Source organism: Desmodus rotundus, chromosome 12 (genome assembly GCF_022682495.2).
Source record: "Desmodus rotundus isolate HL8 chromosome 12, HLdesRot8A.1, whole genome shotgun sequence".
NCBI lineage: Eukaryota > Metazoa > Chordata > Mammalia > Chiroptera > Phyllostomidae > Desmodus > Desmodus rotundus.
In genome coordinates, this window is record NC_071398.1 from 81,581,866 (window position 1) to 81,601,421 (window position 19,556).

General features: G+C 37.7%; 1 protein-coding gene across 1 annotated transcript in view; it reads left to right on the forward strand.

The window, feature by feature from the left end:
* LOC112318208 (complement receptor type 2) overlaps window positions 1–19,556 on the forward strand; it is a 153,309-nt gene that overhangs the window by 123,622 nt on the left and 10,131 nt on the right. The window contains exons 42-47 of the mRNA XM_053914640.2: window positions 626–805; window positions 1,391–1,490; window positions 7,703–7,788; window positions 13,746–13,973; window positions 14,932–15,108; window positions 18,137–18,322. Of these exons, the coding sequence (XP_053770615.1) occupies window positions 626–805; window positions 1,391–1,490; window positions 7,703–7,788; window positions 13,746–13,973; window positions 14,932–15,108; window positions 18,137–18,322 (957 nt within the window). The remainder of the gene's footprint in view (window positions 1–625; window positions 806–1,390; window positions 1,491–7,702; window positions 7,789–13,745; window positions 13,974–14,931; window positions 15,109–18,136; window positions 18,323–19,556) is intronic.

A 19,556-nucleotide genomic window follows, 5' to 3' on the forward strand; every position in this document is an offset into this window, starting at 1 on the left:
TCTCTGCCTCCCAAACCCCCTTTTCCTCTTTTATAAAGAAATCACCAGTCATTGAATTGAGACCCACCCCAGTAATCTAGTATAATCTCATCTCAAGATCACTACCTGAATCATATATAAAAAGACCTCTATTCCAAATAAGTTCCCATTTTGAAATTCTGGATGGATACATCTTTTGCGGGGGGACAGCATTCAACCCTCTGCAAGTGGTGACTGCTATTTAGTGCCAGAGAGGCAGCTTATAATGACATTCTGAGAAAGGGACAGGGAAGAATAAATGGAAAGAGATGGTAAAATATGTCTTGATATGCACTTGTACATGCATACCAATGTATGAGGATGTGAATGGTTGACTCTTGGTACAGACACTCTGATAGGAGGACTGATGTGTGAAACAAGAGAAGAAAGTCCAGAAAGGTGAATAGTATTTATGTGGTAAAATTTTTTTTCATGACTAGGTGTTGTTGGAAAACACCGTTTTAAGGTAACTTCAAGAAGAAGAAAACTTTTGCAAATATTATGTCTCTGTTTTTGTGACCCCATATATCAACTTAATTGGAGAGAAAGGCAGGTAAAATGGAAGTCTCATTGCTCACTTTGCTATTCTTGTGGTTTTGGTCTCCAGGTTACTGTAAAGCTCCAGAACAATTTCTATTTGCCAAGCCTACAACCCTAACTGACGGGTCTGAGTTTCCAATCGGGACATCTTTGAACTACAAATGTTCCCCTGGGTATTTTGGGAATATGTTCTCTATCACCTGTTTAGAAAATTTGGTCTGGTCAAGTGCCGAAAGTATCTGTAGACGTGAGTACCTGATCAAAGCCTCTGAGATCTGACTAGATTTCTTTTTCTTTTGAAGGTGAGAAATCTAATTTTGCCCAAGATATATAGATGGAGGGTGGACTTGTAAGTCATCCCTTTTATTGTCTGGGATTCTGCACCTTGACAAGATACTCCTTTCATGGGAAACACTCACACAAAAGGAATTGGAGGGAAGTTTTCCATTCACTGGAGGTTACCTTTGATGGCTAGAAACATGAATGAAAAAGGAACACAAAAGAAAATTATGTGGGTTGCAGTGAACTGTGCTTTGTTAACTAAGATGGAGGGAAATCCCAAATTATCAAGCGTTTGATTCAGGCTAATAGGATGAAAACCATTCTTTCACCATACTTAACTTGTATTAGGAGATACAAGGTAGTCATTTTAGAAGCAGTGCTCTGTAGCTGCTTGTTCTAAGGTTATATAGTGAGTTTCCTCAAAGTGGCAATTCTGTGGAAAAATCACAGATATATAGGCTGTTTAGTATGCTACACTCCAGTCTGAATCTTAAAAACAAATGTAAATTGAACTCTATGCCTAGTTTAAAATTCTGCTTCTTTCTTACAGGAAGATCATGTGGAACTCCACCAGAACCCGTCAATGGCATGGCACATATAAATACAGATACCCAGTTTGAATCAACAGTTAATTATTCTTGTAATGAAGGGTGAGTTGGAGCACTCTCTCTGGAGTATGAGTTCTAGAACAGCAGTGTCAATCTCTGTCCCAATCTTAGATAGGCAGACTAGACCACTGCCCTCTGTCCTTAAAAAGTAAGCAATGGGACTTCTGGAGAGAGAGAAAAATATGATGGAAGGAATCTTAAAAAGCAGGAACAATCTGTGTCTGTGTAATAAACTAAGGAAGGCACCATGCTCCTGCCAAAGCTACTACATGTGAAACCTGATGAGTTAGTTATCCACTGGATAAAAAGGACCAGGCTGCCAAATCAGTAAAATGAAAGATGCTTGTTGAATCCTGCAAACATCATTAACTGAGATCATCAGGTAGTCGAGCTGAGTTGGAGGACCCTAAAGAAGGGCTTGGAAGAGTAATTCTTGTGTAACAGCAGTCCAGGGAAATGTGGGCATTAAAATACACACAAGAGAGGGGACGGACACCAGTGGAGTTTTTTGTTTGGTACAGAAAACTGTACCAACTTTGACTTTTCCTTGGTACCCTAACTGAGCAGAAGCCATTGCCCCAACTTAGAGGAGTAAATAAAGAGAAAGCACTAACTTTTAGTTGCCACAATAAACTTAGAAAAAAAGTTACTACGTATATTACATCTTTCTGCAAACACTGCCCCTGGTGTCAGCCCTGTCCTGTCCTACCCAAGTCATTGTACCTATGATGCAGCAATTTTAAACTAGGATAAATCAACATTCACCCCCTGCTCACTTTGTGTGAGTCTGGAGATTTTCATACCTTTCCATACAATCTCTTCACCAATCCCTCTCACCTCCCATTGTGAAAAAGCCTAGAGCTCTTTCTTTCATGAGCAAAACAAAACATCAGGACATACAAGGGAAGGAAGATACAGCAATTGAAAATAAAAGAGCAATCTAAGATATCAGAGGAAATATTCCCCTACAAATCAGTGTACTCCAATAAATAAGGGAATGACCTCCAAAACAGGATATTAGAAATCCCTCATCTGTGTTTGCAACACAGAACCTAAGAAACAATCAGAGGCATTTGTGAGATAAATGATGTGATATCAGTAAAGTTTATACATGAATAAATACACAGAAGTCTAAAAAAGCAACAGTGATCAAGAGATTCAATTATAAAGAAAAGGAAAAAGAACTCAAAGAGATCATGTGAAAACTGGATTAACTTCTCCTGAGTAAACCAAGGACCACACTGGAAATTACACACATTAAGACATGAGAAAAAATTAAAAAGCAAAAAGAGGTGAGGTATCAATTAGCACATAATGGAAAGTACTTTCCCAGGTCAGAAAGAAAAAGACTAGATTGTTTGACTCTCAAGGCTTACGAAACAAATGCAAGGTTAATCATAAGAGACCCTCACCCTCCATGGAGAAAACGCATGAAAATCAGGTATTTAAAAAATTTGCAACTATCCAGAGATAAAATGAACAGAAGAAAATCATGTTATCATCAAATGTTTCTTCCACACACTAAACAGCAAAAACTAGTGTTTTGAGGGAAAATATTGTGCAATGAAATATCTGTGCTCAGTCAAGGCACAGTATAGTCTTACATGACCAAGAACCCAAAACATATACTAAGTAGATATATTTCCTAAAAAAAAGTAATTCCCACATTAGATGTATTTTGACTTCTTTTATGTGAGTACAACACATAGTGTTAACTAGAGGATATACACTATAATACAAAACGTTAGAAATACATAAGCAAAGAATAAATTTTAAAAGTTTTGGATCTTGGTCAGAGAGAAAATTAAAACAGCCATTGCAGATTAGGTATAGAAAAATAATAATGAATGATTATTGAGTACAGCTGTTCCAAGCACTTTACCTACAGCTGTAAATAAATTGACTTAAGCTTTAAAATTACATTACAAGTGAATACTCTATATAGGCCCCATTTTATAGAAAAGAAAACTCAGATAGAAGAATTAATGAATTTTCGCAAATACACATACCAGAGGATGAAGTTAGAATTTTTTCTATTGTTGTTCAAGTACAGTTGCCTTCATTTTCTCCCACCATTCCATCCCACCCTACCCATTCCCTCACCCACCTTTGATCCTACCCCCTTTGGCTTTATCCATGTGTCCTTTATCCATGCTCCTTGATGGCCCCCCATTATCCTTCTCTCCCCTCCCCTCCGGTTGCTGTCAGTTCTTTATTTCAATGTCTCTAGTTATAATTTGCTTGCTTGTTTGTTTTGTTGATTAGGTTGACTTATAGGTGAGATCATATGGTATTTGACTTTCAGCGCCTGGCTTATTTCATTTAGCATAATGCTCTCCAGATCCATCCATGCTGTTGCAAAGAGTAGGAGCTCCTTCTTTCTTTCTGTTGTGTAGAATTCCATTTTGTAAATGTACCACAGTTTTTTGACCCACTCCTTTATTGATGGGCACTCAGGTTGCTTCAAATGCTTGGCTATTGTAAATTGTGCTGCTGTGCACATTGGGGTGCATAGGTTCTTTTGAATTGGTGTGTCAGGATTCTTACTCCACCACTAACTTACACCATACATAAAAATAAACTCAAGATAGATAAAAGATTTAAATCTAAGTTGCAACACCATAAAAGTCCTAGAGGAGAACATAGGCAGGAAAATCTCAGCTATTCCATGCAGCAATATTTTCACTGATATGTCCCCTAGAGCAAGGGGTATAAAGGAAAGAAGAAACAAATGGGACTTCATCAGAATAAAAAGTTTCTGCATGGCTACAGAAAACTTCAGCAAAATGAAAAGGGAACCAACCCTATGCGAAAACATATTTACCGAGGATACCTCAGACAAGGGTTTGGTCTCCAAAATATATAAAGAACTCACATGACTCCACTCCAGGAAGACAAGCAATCCAATTAAAGAATGGAACAAGGGCCTGAACAGACACCTCTCCAAGGAGGACATATAGATGGCCCAGAGACATAAGAAAGGATGCTCAGCATCACTAGCCATCAGAGAGATGAAAATTAAAACCACAATGAGATACCTCTTCACACCAGTCAGAATGGCCATCATAAACAAATCAACAAACAACAAGTGTTGACGAGGTTGTGGAGAAAAGGGAACCCTAGTGCACTGTTGGTGGGAATGCAGACTGGTCCAGCCACTGTGAAAAACAGTATGGAATTTCCTTAGAATTTGAGTATTGCTAGTCTGCATTAATTGCCTGTGGTGGTAAACTGTACATTATTTAGATTCATTATTAATGCTGATGCAGATATTACTCATGAAAATTTCTGTTGCCAAAACTGTCCTCAGAGAAATATTTAATATTTTTGTTATTTGATAAGAAAAATTCAAATAAATGAACAAAATATTTTTAAATGACCAAAATCATAAACAATTAAGGACAGATGAACTAAGGATTTAGTAAAGAATATAAATTAATGAATTGGAAAAATAGAAACAATACAAATGATAACATTTAATTTATCATTTTACATTTAAAAGCAGGTCTTTTCTTAGTGGCCAGTTAAAATGAACAGAACTTTGCCAAATGTAATTTCGCAAGATAACAAATCTACAAATACACATCAGATACTGAAGGGATTCAACACTTTATAAAATATTTTATCTTCTGGATCAGGGTCCCCAACCTCTGGACAGGTACCTGCCCAGGCCTGTTAGGAACCCGACCACAGAGCAGGAAGTGAGTTTGACTGTAATGTGCTTGAATCATCCCAAAACCATCCCCACCACTCCAGTCTGTGGAAAAATTGTCTTCCACGAAACTGGTCCCTGGTGCCAAAAATGTTGGGGACCGCTGCTCTAGATCATAATGAAATTGAAAATACCCATGAAATGTGTCACTTTGTAGGAAAAATACAATTTTTCAGAAAGTACTTAAACATAGGTAGAACAGGCGATAAACCCATATACTCATATGTTTAAGTCTCTGTTTTTAATCTTTTGGATATACATACAGCTACAATTGGGATTCTTGGATCATATGATAATTCTATGTTTAACTTTTTGGGGAATCACCAAACTGTTTTTTACCACAGCTACACGATTTTACATTCCCAGTGACAATATACAAGGATTGCATTTTTTCCACATCCTCACCAACACTTACATTTTTTGTTTTTTAAAAATTACTATATTGTTATCCTAGAAGGTATGAGGCGGGTTTGATTTGGATTTCTCTAATGACTACTAATGCTCGGTATTATTTCATGTGTTTATTGGCCATTTGTATACCCTCTTTGGAGGATCATTTATTCAAGTGTTTTGCCCTTATTTTCATTGAGTTGTTTGTTTTTTATTATTGAGTCGCAGGAATCCTTTATATATTCAGTATGTCCAATCCTTCTTAGAGAAGAGCTGTGCAAGTATTTTCTCCTATTCCATGGGTTGCTTTTCCACTCTCTTTCTGGTGTCTTTATGTTGACGGGAGCTACAGTCATACGAAAACTGCTGAGGCTGAGGAATCTGACAGCTCCTGGTTGAACAGGTTGTAAGGCCAGGTGGGAATCTGAACTGCGCAGATGTGGAATTGGTGCTTGTCCCTTCTAAGGGTAATTGAAGGAGTTGACATCTCGGGTATATATAAATTTAGATTATATATATATGTATATATATATATATTAGGAGATATATATATATACACACATATATATTAGGAGATATATATATATATACACACACACACACATACACACACACATATACATACATACATTTTTAGATAAAAAGCCTGGAAGGATTCATAGCAAAATAGTAACTATGATGAATGGTAGGATCATGGGTGGTATTTTTTTGATCTTTGGACTATTCATGACTTCCAAATGTGTCTACAACACATGTTAACTTTTATAATCCAATACAATTTAATTATGTATTTTTTAAGGAAAAGAGGCCTGCTATAGAATTGTATCTGTAAGCGACTTTTAATAATTGTCTCCATAGGTCCCCTCTACTGCAAAACAGGTCAAAGTACATAAATAGGAAAAGGTAGGATGGCACTCTACCCCAATCCCCCAGTGTGTCTGCAAGCCTCTCCACAGTGTGTATGCTGATTATAGGGAAAGGAATCTCATGACTTTTCTTGGACAAAGGTTTAACTTCATTGCTAACAAGATTTCTAATGGCCAGGGGAGCTAACAATTAGACCCCAATAAAAGAACATCACAGAGGTAGCAATAAGGTCAAGAAAATTTTTTTGCCAATGTAGTCGTTACTGCAGCATATTAGTGTCTTACATTAATTTCAAAACATTCACTGTTTTTACAGCCAAACGTAGGCTGGAACCTGCTTCACATTGTTACTCCAATGCTCTAGCTTAGTCATAGTCAGGAGGGTAAGAGGAGCATTTATAAGGTCAAAAGTCAGAGGACACCATGATCCTGTGCTCTTAAGGTAACTTTGAAAGGATGATAATAGACAGGCAGAAGAAAACACATATGTAGTGCAGGTATTATTATCTTCTTTCCGTACTATAGTGGTTCTCAAATCGCTTGTAGAAATTTTGAAGATTAAATATGTGTTGACACACGTGAAACTATTTTACAACATAGCCATTAAAAAAAATTGATAGCCCTGGCTGGTGTGGCTTAGTTGGTTGGGCATCATCCCACAAAGTGAAAGGTCACCTGGGTGATTCCCAGTCAGGGTACATGCCTGGGTTGCGGGCCAGTCCCCAGTTGGGGGCATGCAAAAGGCAATAGATGGGTTTCTCTCTCACATCAATGTTTCTGTCCCTCTCTTTCTCCCTCCCTATCCCTCTCTCTAAGAATAAATAAAGTCTTTTTAAACAGTTAATAATAAGTTAAATAAATTGCCACCTAGATATAAAAGTGACTCAATGTGTCTACAAAAATATTTAGTTTTTCTTACCCTGGCTGGTGTGGCTCAGTGGATTGATTACTGGCCTGCAAACCAAAGGGTCACCAGTTCGATTCCCAGTCAGGGCACTTGCCTGGGTTGTGGGCTGGGTTCCCAGTAGGGGACGCACAAGAGGCAACCACACATGATGTTTCTCTCCCCCTCTTTCTCCTTCCTTTCCCCTCTCTAAAAATAAATAAATAACATGTTTTTTAAAAGAGAGAACTAATTTGCAGATGGAGACAGGATTTCTTCCCCGAGATATCCCATGCTTTAATATGTCCTGTCATTTGTAAAGTCCTCCTGGTATCCTTTTGTCATGGTGACTGAGGTGGGAAATATGTGAAGGCTATAATCATTTTTCATTCTTTGTTTCTAGACATCGACTCATTGGCTCCCCATCTGCTGCTTGTCTCCTCTCAGGCAGTAATGTCGCTTGGGATAAGGAGGCACCTGTTTGCGAGAGTGAGTTGAAATATTTTTCCTGATAATTCCCTCCAGTTTATACTGATTTGACCCTGTAGTTACAAAAAAGAAATCTACTCCATGCACAGAGTAGTCTCTAGATATTTGAAAACTGAAGTCAAGTGTTGCATGCTTTTCCTGTTTTTGTTTTTAATCTTAGGAGGTAATTTATCTCAAACTGTGAGTGATTTGAACTCAGGTAAAATTGCCCTACTCTCCTACTTCAATAGTAAATTCTGTCCAGGGAAAAAAGGTCAGTCTCCCAGTGAGAATGATAGGGTGCATATATCTTTTCAAGTTAGTGTTTTCATTTTATGTGGAAAAATACTCAGAAGTAAAATTGCTGGATTATATAGTGGTTCTATTTTTAATTTTTTAAGGAAACTTCATACTGTTTTCTATAGTGGTTGCATTAATTTACCTCCCCACCAACAGGGCATAAGGGTTCCCTTTTATTCACATTCTCCCCAGCACTTGTTATCACACGTCTTCTTGATGACAGCCATTCTAGCATGTATGAGACATCTCTTTGTGGTTGTAAATTGCATTTCCCAGAAGGTTAAGGATGTTGAGCATCTTTTCACATGCCCTTTGGCCACTGGATGTTCTTTTTGGAGAAATATCTGTTTAGGACTTCTGCCGGTTTTTTGATCAAAGCATTTTGTTGTTGTTGGGTTGTATAACTGTATTATATGTGTTGGATATTACCTTATCCAATATATGGTTTGCAAAATTTTTTCCAGGTTATCTTTCACAAAGGTTGTCTTTTCACTGTGTTCATTGTTTCTTTTGCTATGCAAAAGCTTTTAAGTTTAATAAGGTCATATTTGTTGATTATTGCTTTGATGTTTGTGCTTTCGGTGTCATATCCAATGAGTCATTTCCAAGATCAATACTGAGAAGCTCTTTTCCTACATTTTCTTCCAGGACTCTTATAGTTTCATGCTTATATTTAAGGCTTTGATCCATTTTGAGTTAATTTTCACGAATGGTGTATGATAGGAATTCAATTTTATTGTTCTGCCTGTGTTTCTTCAGTTTTCCCAGCAGCATTTGTTGAAGAGACTGTTCTTTGCCCATCTGTTGCTCTTGGCTACCGTGTCACATATTAGTTGACTGTATAAGCAGCGATTTAATTCTGGGCTCTCTGTTCTGTGCCACTGGTGTATGTGTCCATTTGCTTTTATGCCAGCACCATACCATTTTTATTTCCGTAGTTGTGTAGTATAGTTTGAAATCTGGAAGTGTGATACCATCAGCTTTATCCTTTTTCCTCAGAATTGCTTTGGATATTTAGGGTCTTTTGTGGTTCCATAAAATTTTTAGGATATTTTTCCTACTTCTGTGAAGAATACCATTGCTATCTTGATGGCAATTGCTTTGAATCTATCGGTGGCTTTGGGTAGTATAGATATTTTAATGACATTACAGTAATTCTTCTCATCCTTGAACATGGTATGTCTTTCCAATTTTTTATGTCTTCTTTGATTTTTTCTTGGAAACTCTTGTCATTTTCATAATACAGCTATTTCACTTACTTGGTTTTTTTCCTGCGTATTTTATTATATTTGATGCCATTATAAATGGAATAGTTTTCTTTATATCTTTCTCAGATATTTCATCCTTAGTGAGTAGAAATGCAACTGATTTCTGTATGTTGACTTTGTATTCTGCAACTTTACTGAATTGATTAATTAGTTCTAACAGTTACTTGGTTGAGCCTTTTGTATTTTCTATATACAGAATCATCACATCATCTGCAAATAATGACAGTTTTATTTCTTCCTTCCCAATTTGGATGCCTTTTGTTTCTTTGTCTTGCATAATCACTCTAGCTAGGACGTCCAGTACTGTATTGGATAAGAGTGGTATGAGAGTCGAAATTTTTGTCTTGTTCCTGATCTTAGAGAGAAAAGTTTCCATTTTTCGCCAAAGTGTATGATGTCAGCTGTGGGTTTGTTGTATGTGGCCTATATTATACTTAGTTCCTTCTATAGCCAGTATGCTGGGGGGTTTTATTATGAAAGGATGTTGCACTTTGTCAAATATTTTTCTGTATTTATTAAGATGATCGTGTGATTTTTATATCTTTTTATTAATGTGAGGTGTTACATTTATTGATTTGCCTATGTTGAAAGACCCTTGCATCCCAGGATAAATCCTGGGATGCAAAGATCTTGGTGTATAATTATTTTTTTGTGTACTTGAATTTTCTTTGCCAATATTTTGCTGACAATTTTTACATCTATATTCATTGGGGTTATTGGTCTATAGTTTTCTTATGCTGCCCTTTACTAGCTTTAGTATCAGGTTACTGTAATGCTGGCCTTATAAAATGAAGTTGAACACATTCCTTCCTCCTCAAATTTGTAAAAGCTTGATGATTATTTAATTCTTCTTTGAATGTTTGGTAGAATGTATCAGTGAAGCCTTCTGGACCTAAGGGTTTTTGTTGGATATTTGTGATTACTGAACCAATCTCTTTGCTTATTACTGGTCTGTCAAGATTTTTTAATTTCTTCTTGCTTCTTAGAAGGCTGTGTGTTTCTAGAAATGCATTAATATATTCTAGGTTACCTAATTTGTTGGCAAATCGTTATTAATTGTAGTCTATTATGATTCTATGTATTTCTATAGCATCAGTAGTAATGTCTCCTTTTTCATTTCTAATTTTTTGAGTCCTTTTTTTTCTTAGTCTGACTAAAGCTTACAAATTTTGTGTATCTTTTTGAAGAATCAGCTTTTAGTTTTGTTGATCCATTCTATTGTTTTTCTAGATTCTTTTTCATTTAATTAAATTCTAGTTGCATTATTTCCTTTCTTCTGCTAACCTTGGCCATAAATTGTTCTTTTTCTGGTTTCTTGAGGTATAAATATAGGATTTTTATTTGAGATCTTTTTATTTCTTAACTTGAATTTACTGCTATAAACTTTGCTCTCAGAGTTGCTTTTCCCGCACCTCATAAGATTTGATATGTTGTATTTCCAGTTTTCTTGGTTATGATACAGTTTTTTGTTTCTCTTTTGATTTCTTCTTTGACCCATTGGTTGTTTAAAACTGTCTTATTTGGTTTCCACATATTTGTAGACCTTCCAGGTTGTCTGTTCTTGATATCTAATTTTATACCACACGGTCAGAAAAAAGTGATATGATTTTAATTTAAAATTTGATAAGACTTGTTTTGTTTCCTAACAAATGATCTACCCTAGAAAATATTCCATGTACTCTTGAGAAGAGTATGTATTCTGCTGTTGGTAAATGGAATAAGTATCCGTTTTATATATACATAAGTCCATTCGTTTTAGAGTATGGTTCAATTTCAGCATTTCCTTGTTGACTTTCTGTCTCAATGATCTATCCATTGCTGACAGAGGGGATATTGAAGTCCCCTCCTATTTTTGTGTTGTTGTCTACTTCTCCCTTTCGATCTGTTAGTAGTTGCTTAATACATATTTGATACTCTTTTGTAGGGTGCATATATACTTATGGTTGTTATGTGTTCTTGATGTCCTGACTATTTTATCATTACATAGTGACCTTTTTTCTCTCATTATCACTTTTGGCTTGAAGTCTAATTTGTCTGATATAAGTGTGGCTATGGTCTCTATCTTTTGGTTTCCACTTTCCAATTGAGCCTATATGTGTTGTTAGAGCTGAAATTACTTTTCTTTAGGCAGAATATCACTAGGTCTTCTGTTTTTATCCATCTCGCCTCTCTGTGCCTTTTGTTGGTGAATTCGATCCATTTCTAGTCAGAGTGGTTATTGATGTGTAAGGATTTCTGTAGCCATGTTGTCATATGCCTGTCAGTTGTTTTGTATCTCCTTTGTTTTATTTTCCTTCTGTTTCTGTCTGTCTTTGTAAAGTGGTGGTTTTCCACTGTGATCTGTCAGTCTCCATTTTTTTATGTTTTGTGACTCTACTATAAATGTTTGCATTATGATTACAATGCCGTTTAGATAAAACACACATAGATACAGATCTTTTATGCTTATAGCACCTTATCTTCATTTACCTGTAAGAGTTCCACCCTTTAATTCTTCCCTTTTATATTTTTGATATCACAATTTTCCTCTTTGCTGCTGTGAATTTGTTGAGAAAGTATAGTAGGTATAGTTATTTAATGTTCATTACTTAGGCTGTGTGCTATAATTGTTTAACACACAATTTTTTTTTAATCTATGCTAAAGTATTATGTGCTTCTGTTTGTTTTTATGTTATTAATGAACATCTTTTAGTTTCAGCTTGAAAGACTCTTTTCAGCATTTCTTGCAAGGCAAGTCTAGGGGTGATTAACTCCCTCACTTTTTTGTTTGTCAAAGAAGGCTGAATTTGCTCTGATAAAGTATTCTTGGCTGGCAATTTTTATCTTTCAGTCTTGGAATCTGCTTTTCCATACTTTCTTGGCCTGAAGTGTTTTTGCTGAGAAATCCGCTAGTGAGCTTAAGGGTTTCCTATGTAGGTTACTTCCTTTTTTCTCTGGTTACATTTAAAATTCTTTCTTTATCATTGATTTTTGACAGTTTCATTATAATGTAACTTTGAGTTCTTTTTGCTTTGAGCTAATAGGTTGGTCTGGTATCTTTGTGGACATGTGTGTTAAATACCTTCCCCAGGTTTAGGCAGTTTATCAGCTATTATTGCTCTTAATATACTCTGTTCCCTTCTCTCTCTCTTCTCCTTTTGGTAGGCCCATTGTTCTTGTATTTTTTTTTCCATCATATCTGATAACTCTCATGGGGTTTCTTTATCTTTTTTAAATCTTAGTTTTTTCTCCTCTTCTGAGTCATTTCTAAATTTCTCTATTCCAGGTCACTAGTTCTTTCTTTGCTCTAATCTGCCTTATTTTCTAAGTTCTCTAATCTATTGTCAATTAGACTCATTGAATTTTCATCTCCATAATTTGGTTCTTGTTTAAAATTTCAATTTCTTTGGTAAGGAACAATTTCTGTTCATGAATTTTACTCCTCAGTTCATTGAATTGCCTTTCGGAGTTGTCTCGTAGCTCAGTGAATCTCTTTATAATAGCTACCTTGAAGTTTCTATCAGTTGGGGTCACAATATTCCATGCTTTTGTTTTTGGCTGCTGGAGAATTATAATTTTATTCTTTATCTGTGCTAAAGTATTATGTGCTTCTGTTTGCTTTTATGTTATTAATGAATATCTTTTAATTCCAGCTCGAAAAACTTTTCAGCATTTCTTGCAAGGCAAGTCTAGTGGCGATACAATATTACACTGTTTTTTATTACAATATTACAACTTGTAATATTGTAATATTGTAATACTTTACAGTGTTACAAATATTATAATATTTTGATACAATATTACAATGTTTTTTCAGTGTTTGACAAAATGCTTCTCTGTTGTGGCATTTTAAATAGAACACTCTTTTCTCAGTTTTGACTTTGACTATTAGACTTCAACAGACTTGCAATTAGAAATCTTTTCTATTCTTTCTTTCTTTCTTTTTTTTTTCTTCCTGAAAGGAGGCACTATAGCTCAAGTTTTTGGTTTCTCTTTACGGTACCTGGATGTTGGGCTGCAGTGGGGAGAAAAAAACTGGTGTAGAAAAAGCTGGTGGCAGAGCAGAAAAAGATCTGGGCTAAGCACCTGAGGCTTTGTGGGTACCTATGGCCAGGTAGGCAGATCTTTTAATGGAGGTCATAAAGTAGGAAATCAAATGGTTGCCAACAAAACAAAATTAATTATTTTCAAATTGATTAAAATCTTAGCTCCCTGGAGGGACTTTTGGCCTTTTGCAAAACTGTGATTGAAGTCTCATGTTCCTTAGTTGCTTCTCAGAAAATATTTTACATAGTTTCACCTCATTGGATTCACCTCAGTTATTATTCTCATAGAAAGCAATGTGTTTACAACAGTCCCAGAGCACCATTATTGTACAATCAGTTTGACAGAAACTCTAACGGCACATAATGCTCTTGTCTCCTTTTGTAGAAATCTTCTGTCCAAATCCTCCCGCTATCCTGAATGGGCACCACACAGGAACATCTCTGAGAAACATTCCCTATGGAAAAGAAATATCTTACACATGTGACCCCCACCCAGACAGAGGGATGACCTTCCGTCTCATTGGGGAGAGCACCATCCTCTGCACAAGTGACAGTCACGGGAACGGGATTTGGAGAGGCCCTGCCCCTCGCTGTGAACCTTCTGGTTCTGCTGGTCAGTGCGCGTTGCCCCCCAGTGGGTCAGTGTATCTGGGCAAGAACCTCCACATTGCTATCATGACAGTCACTTATACATCTCAACATGACTTTGTTGCGAATATCAGACACAGAAGGACCTGCCAGGAAATTCACAGATGGTTCTGGAGGTGCTTCCCTGTGCCCCAACTGGTGGTGGTCTGATGACTTTGGCTGCTTGGATGAGGAATGTAGAGTGGTGAGGAGAGGAGGGATCAGAGAGTGGAGAGATCCAGTGAGGCCCAGAGTTTATAGAGAACATTTTAAAAGCAACGAAACTAATGCCAATGAAAATATTCAGCCATGCCTTCTCTATTACTGCTACTTTTATACTAGATAGATGGATGGATGGCCAAAATGTACATGTTGATGGAGTAATTTACTTCAGAATTGGTGATGCTACAGAAATAATTAGAAACATCCAAAGTAGGCATTTGTACTTCTTTTGTTACATCTAAGTGTTACACAAAACCCATTACTGCATTTTGTTGACCCTTCATCTCACCTTTAGCAAAGGGAACTCAGGGTGCCCTGGAGAAATGTAGTGGATGGTTGTGTGCTTGGCCTCTGTAGCGCATTCCTTTTCTCTGTATTCTTAACTTTAGATGAGAGCTCCTGGCCCTCAGAGGCTCCTTTGTGGCTGTGATTGTCCACACAAGCTCCATCCTCCAGTGAGGACAGACAGCAGTGAATCAGTAACTTGTAGATCCCAGTGGTACTTCCAGCTGGTACAGTCTGCAGGTAGAGAAAGCACATGACTCTGTTGAAAGGCTGAGAGATCTGGGTCTGCAGAATTAGTTTTCCCACTGACACACAGACATGTAGCGCCTTGACACCTGCCTGCCTGTGTCTTCACGTGGCTCTAATAGTCACAGATATTAAATGTGCTGACGTGCTCATACTTTAATGTTTAACTGAGTGTCTTTTCTTGCTCTTAGTGTGCCCACCTCCACCCAAGACACACAATGGGCATTACACTGGAAGGGATGCATCTCCGTATCTTCCTGGGATGACACTCAACTACACTTGTGACCCAGGCTACCTGTTGGTGGGAAAAGCCTACATTTTCTGTACACACAAAGGAACCTGGAGCCAATCTGACCACTATTGTAAAGGTATCTCTTAATCTTGCTGGGTTTTTGTGTAAGACTGATGCATGAAACTAATACGGCTGAGAGAGATCTTCTCGGAGAAGATGGTGAAACAAGTATCAGTGGAAAAGGAGAAAAGTAGTCCAAAGAGTGGGAAGGACGGTTTCCCAAGGGTCCTCAACTCTACCAAATAAGTAGGGAGAACCAATGGAGTTTTCAGTAATATAATAGACATCAAACACTAATTAAAAATGCTTTAGAAGCTTTTAACTAATAAATATTTCAGCTCTAAGGGATCTCAGAGGGGCACAGGTGGTCCTCACAAATGCCCTCAGAAGGTCAATAAGAGACTAGAAGCACTTTGTTGTGAGGACAATAGAAGTGAGGTCAAGAGTGATTAGTTCTGTAGTTACTGCCTATGAAGTCTCACTACTGTGGAAAGCAGGAGCAATAGGATGGCACTGGTTCGGTCAAGAGAGCATAAAGTATATAAAACAAAATGGAATCACTCATGTCAACCAAGATGGCTGCCAGTCAGCCAGGACACTTTGGTTCAAGAGGGAACCCACCTAAGTCATACTAGATACGTCTACCAAGGAGGCACACCTAAGATATCTGCACACATGACCAGAACAGTCATGTCTGCAGAGCAGGACCACCCATAGACAGGCTCCTTGAGAGATTCCCCATTTGCCTTCAGGGATGCCAAGATACTTATCAAGAGACCCAGAAAGGTGGAGTACACCACTCTCAAGGTATAACTGAAGCAGGCTCCAGACCACCGCTGAGACAGCTGAGCTCCACACAGCTGTGGAGCTGAGTGCTGGTCCACGCCACACTGATCTCCTTTGGCATCAGCTGCCAGAGGCTCTGCCCTCCTTGTCTAAGGACTTCTACCCTGCTGCCCACCTGGCTGCAGAGATTCTTCTTTGCAAAATGCTGAAGGCTCCCTTACCCACAGTGCTGTCTCCCAGACCTGCAGACTGAGACTCTGGGACTTGGGGTCATTATTCCCCATCAATTGCTCTGTGTGTTATAGTTCTCTTCAATTGTTACAGTGAGTGGGATATTAATGTATGTTGACATTCTACTTTGTGAATCTGCATTCCATAAAAGCTGAGAGAATAGCATAGTTACCTTGTGTGACTCTTGTCTATTCCTTGGTACTGGGCTACATAGCCCGCAGCTAGCTGAGTAGTTGCCTAACTGAGTTGTGAGAAAGATTGTATCGCCAACATATGCTTGTGACAACTCTAATCTTCAACACCAAACGTAAGGTGTTTACTTCCTTTTAGAACAAGTCTCTGAAGCAAGTCCCAGGAATTATTTCCATTATGTCTTCCTATGTTTGCAAAATAATATAAGACTTTAAGATCTTTGTTGGCAATATTCTAAAAGGCTGCAAAATGGGGAATTAAAAATCATATGGTACTGAGATCTTGACAAGAGTGAGTTGTGTTAGTTCCAGAGGGATCTGATGGGGTGGGATTAGTATTCTTGCTATCGCACTGAGGAGGAAGTTGAGGTGAAGCGAGATGCAGTCTGTGATCCACAGCTCAGGAGTGGTGGTGCTAGGATTGGGCCCCAACCCAGCCCCTGCGTTCGAACACTGCACTCTATACCGTCTCCTTTTATTTACTTATTTTTATTTTTTTAATTACTTTATGTTGTTCAATTACAGTTGTCTGCATTTTCTCCCCACCACTCCCTATACCGTGTCCTTTTAAATGTGGCTCTTTTGACTTTGCAGAACTATAAGCTAAGTGATTTTTGCTTTGCTTGTTTCTTTTCTATTCTTTTCATTTTCAAAATACTAAGTAAGGGCGGGGATGAGGTATCTGTAATACTAAGGACTACTTAGTCTTGTGGCTGCTGTGGTTACAGGAATTTATGGCCCTCCCTGACCTAAAAGTCTCAGAAACCCTCCTGGGTCTCCTGTCTCTCAGCTTTAGAGACAGAGAAGAAGTAGCCCACCAAAATGGTAGTAAGTGACTCTGTTCTGGTTATTTGTCAGAATGGGTGGCACTCGCAGAGTCCCTGTGGCTTTGCCGAAACCAAAAGCTCACCCCTCTTTGCCTTAGTTACATAAGAAATATGAAGATTCAGGTAATAGTTCAATAATTAATTATTTAGATTAAGACTCTGGGATAGTTGTCCTGAAAATAAAAGAATTCTATTCTATTCTCCTAGAAGCTGCTTTCTTTTCATTTAAGTAAATTTTGTTGTAACAGCTGTTCTCTCAGAACATGGCTTACTCATTCTCCATTGTTAGCATTAGCAAAATCAACCAGGAACCTTGTCAAAAAGAGTTACTTTACCTGCATCCCAAAGAACTTTGATTCTGACATTTTGTGTTGGGGCCCAGAGGTCTATTTTTAATAAACCCACTATAATATTCTGATGTAGAGAGACCACAGACCCTACTGTGGGAAAGAGTACTTTACCTGGTTGAACTTTATAAAGAAAAAAAATTAGACTCTTACAACTGAAAAGCAGATTTTGCTTAAATTGAAGAAAGTGTTGGCTGGTCCAAGAAAGAAAGCAAAGGAAAGGTTGAGCTAAATGAGATAAAGTAAATTAAGTAGAAAATTGATATTTTCAATTCAGAATCATGCTATTCTAACTTTGTTCTTTGTTCAGAAACAGGTATTTAGTCAAGAGGCAAAAAAGCAGTATTTGTCGTATTCCTAGGGAGAGTTAATGTATTACTCTTGTTTCCTTATGGTCTGCCCCAAGTAGATCCAGACTGGAATACACTTACCCTGACTCCTAATCTCTCCACTCTCCGCGACTTTCCAGTTGCAGAGTTGCTCACAATTAAAAGTGACTTACAGCACATTCCATATTCAATTATTTTACCTGAGAAAACAAAGTCAGAGAATTTTAAATCATGACATATTGAGGGAGGGGTTGTAGTTTTTCTTGATGGAAAACATGACTGACCTTTGCTAAAGGGAAAATAGGTTTGAGGTCACAGAACTTTTCATTACGGCAGTTACTATTAACAGTTATCAATAAAATATCAATTTCCTTCTGATTTTTCTAATTTCAGAGGTAAAATGTAGCCTCCCACAGTTTATGAATGGAGTCCAGAAGGGGCTGGGAATGAGCAAAGAATTTAACTACAGAGCAAAGGTAACCTTGGAGTGTGAAGATGGGTATACTCTGGAAGGCAGTCCCTGGAGCCAGTGCCAGGCGGATAACACCTGGGACCCTCCTCTGGCCACATGTACATCTCGTAAGTACAAGAGCAAGTTCAAGGACTGCAGGTCCTTCTCAGTCATGGGACTGTTCATCCATTCACTCATACTGTCATCAAATGTGGCGCGATGTTTATGGCAGGTGGTAGAACTAAGGAGTGCACTAGAAGGCCCTGATTCTTCTCCAGGAGCCCTTAGCAATGAAGAGTCAGGCAAGCCTTGCTCTCCTCACACTTCTCAACCTATTCATCTGTCCCGGGGGAGCCCTCTGAACCTTTTGTGTTTGCATCACTCTGTTGTCGCAGGCATCTCACGGTAATGATTTGTTTATAGCCCAGGGACCTGAAAAGTCAGAAGCACGGTCAGTGACAGAGCCAGTCTTCAAGAATATTTTCAGCGTGAGTCAGGAAACCTTTCAAGTTGCTGAGACTAGCTGTTTTGGCTCCCTCACTGGCGTAGGCTACAAGATTGTAAACTGGTACAGCTGGACTCAGCCGATTTAGAAATCATGTATCTTTGAGCTCTAGAGAAGAGTAGCCCTCTGCTGGCAACTAGAGGGTAATGTAAGATAGAAAATCCTAAACCTTGAACTTGTGCATATCAAGGAGCTGATGAGCAAAATTAACAATAAATAACTTATCTTAATCTAACTTAGTGCTAGGCTTCCTCCACCCCTCCTTATGATTCTTATTTAGAATAGTGAGTAGCAAGATTGTTCAAGATGTTTTTAATAGTTAACCCCTCAAATGGGCTAGCTAATGGTACTTACAAATAATATTCCCAAATTATAAACTCATCACTCTCTTAGTATCAAATCACATTCACTTTGGCAAAAAGCTCCCTGCCTACCTGGCTGAATGAATGCCTTTAGAGGGTTCTGAAGAGGTAGATGTGAAAGATAGAAAATTCACACAATTGGGGAACCGCCCTACCAGATATTAAAAGAAAATGTAAAGCCATGATACACAAATCATTTTAAAGCAGCATAAATAGATATTTGTGAAACAAAAATAGGCATTAAGTGAATTATTTCCTTATTTTATAAGTGAAACAAAGTCAATATTAATAAAAGAAGGGTTATTAGAAATAACAGTAAAAGCATCTTATGGATGAAACATAATAGTTGAAGTAGCATCAATCCACAGGGAAGGTAAACATGATCAAATAACACAGGTAGCACTGAAACAAATTTAGAAACTTTCGTTATATCTTACAAAAAGTAACAGATGTAGTGAAGAGTTAAAGTTTTAAAAGTCAGCATGGAAAAGCTAA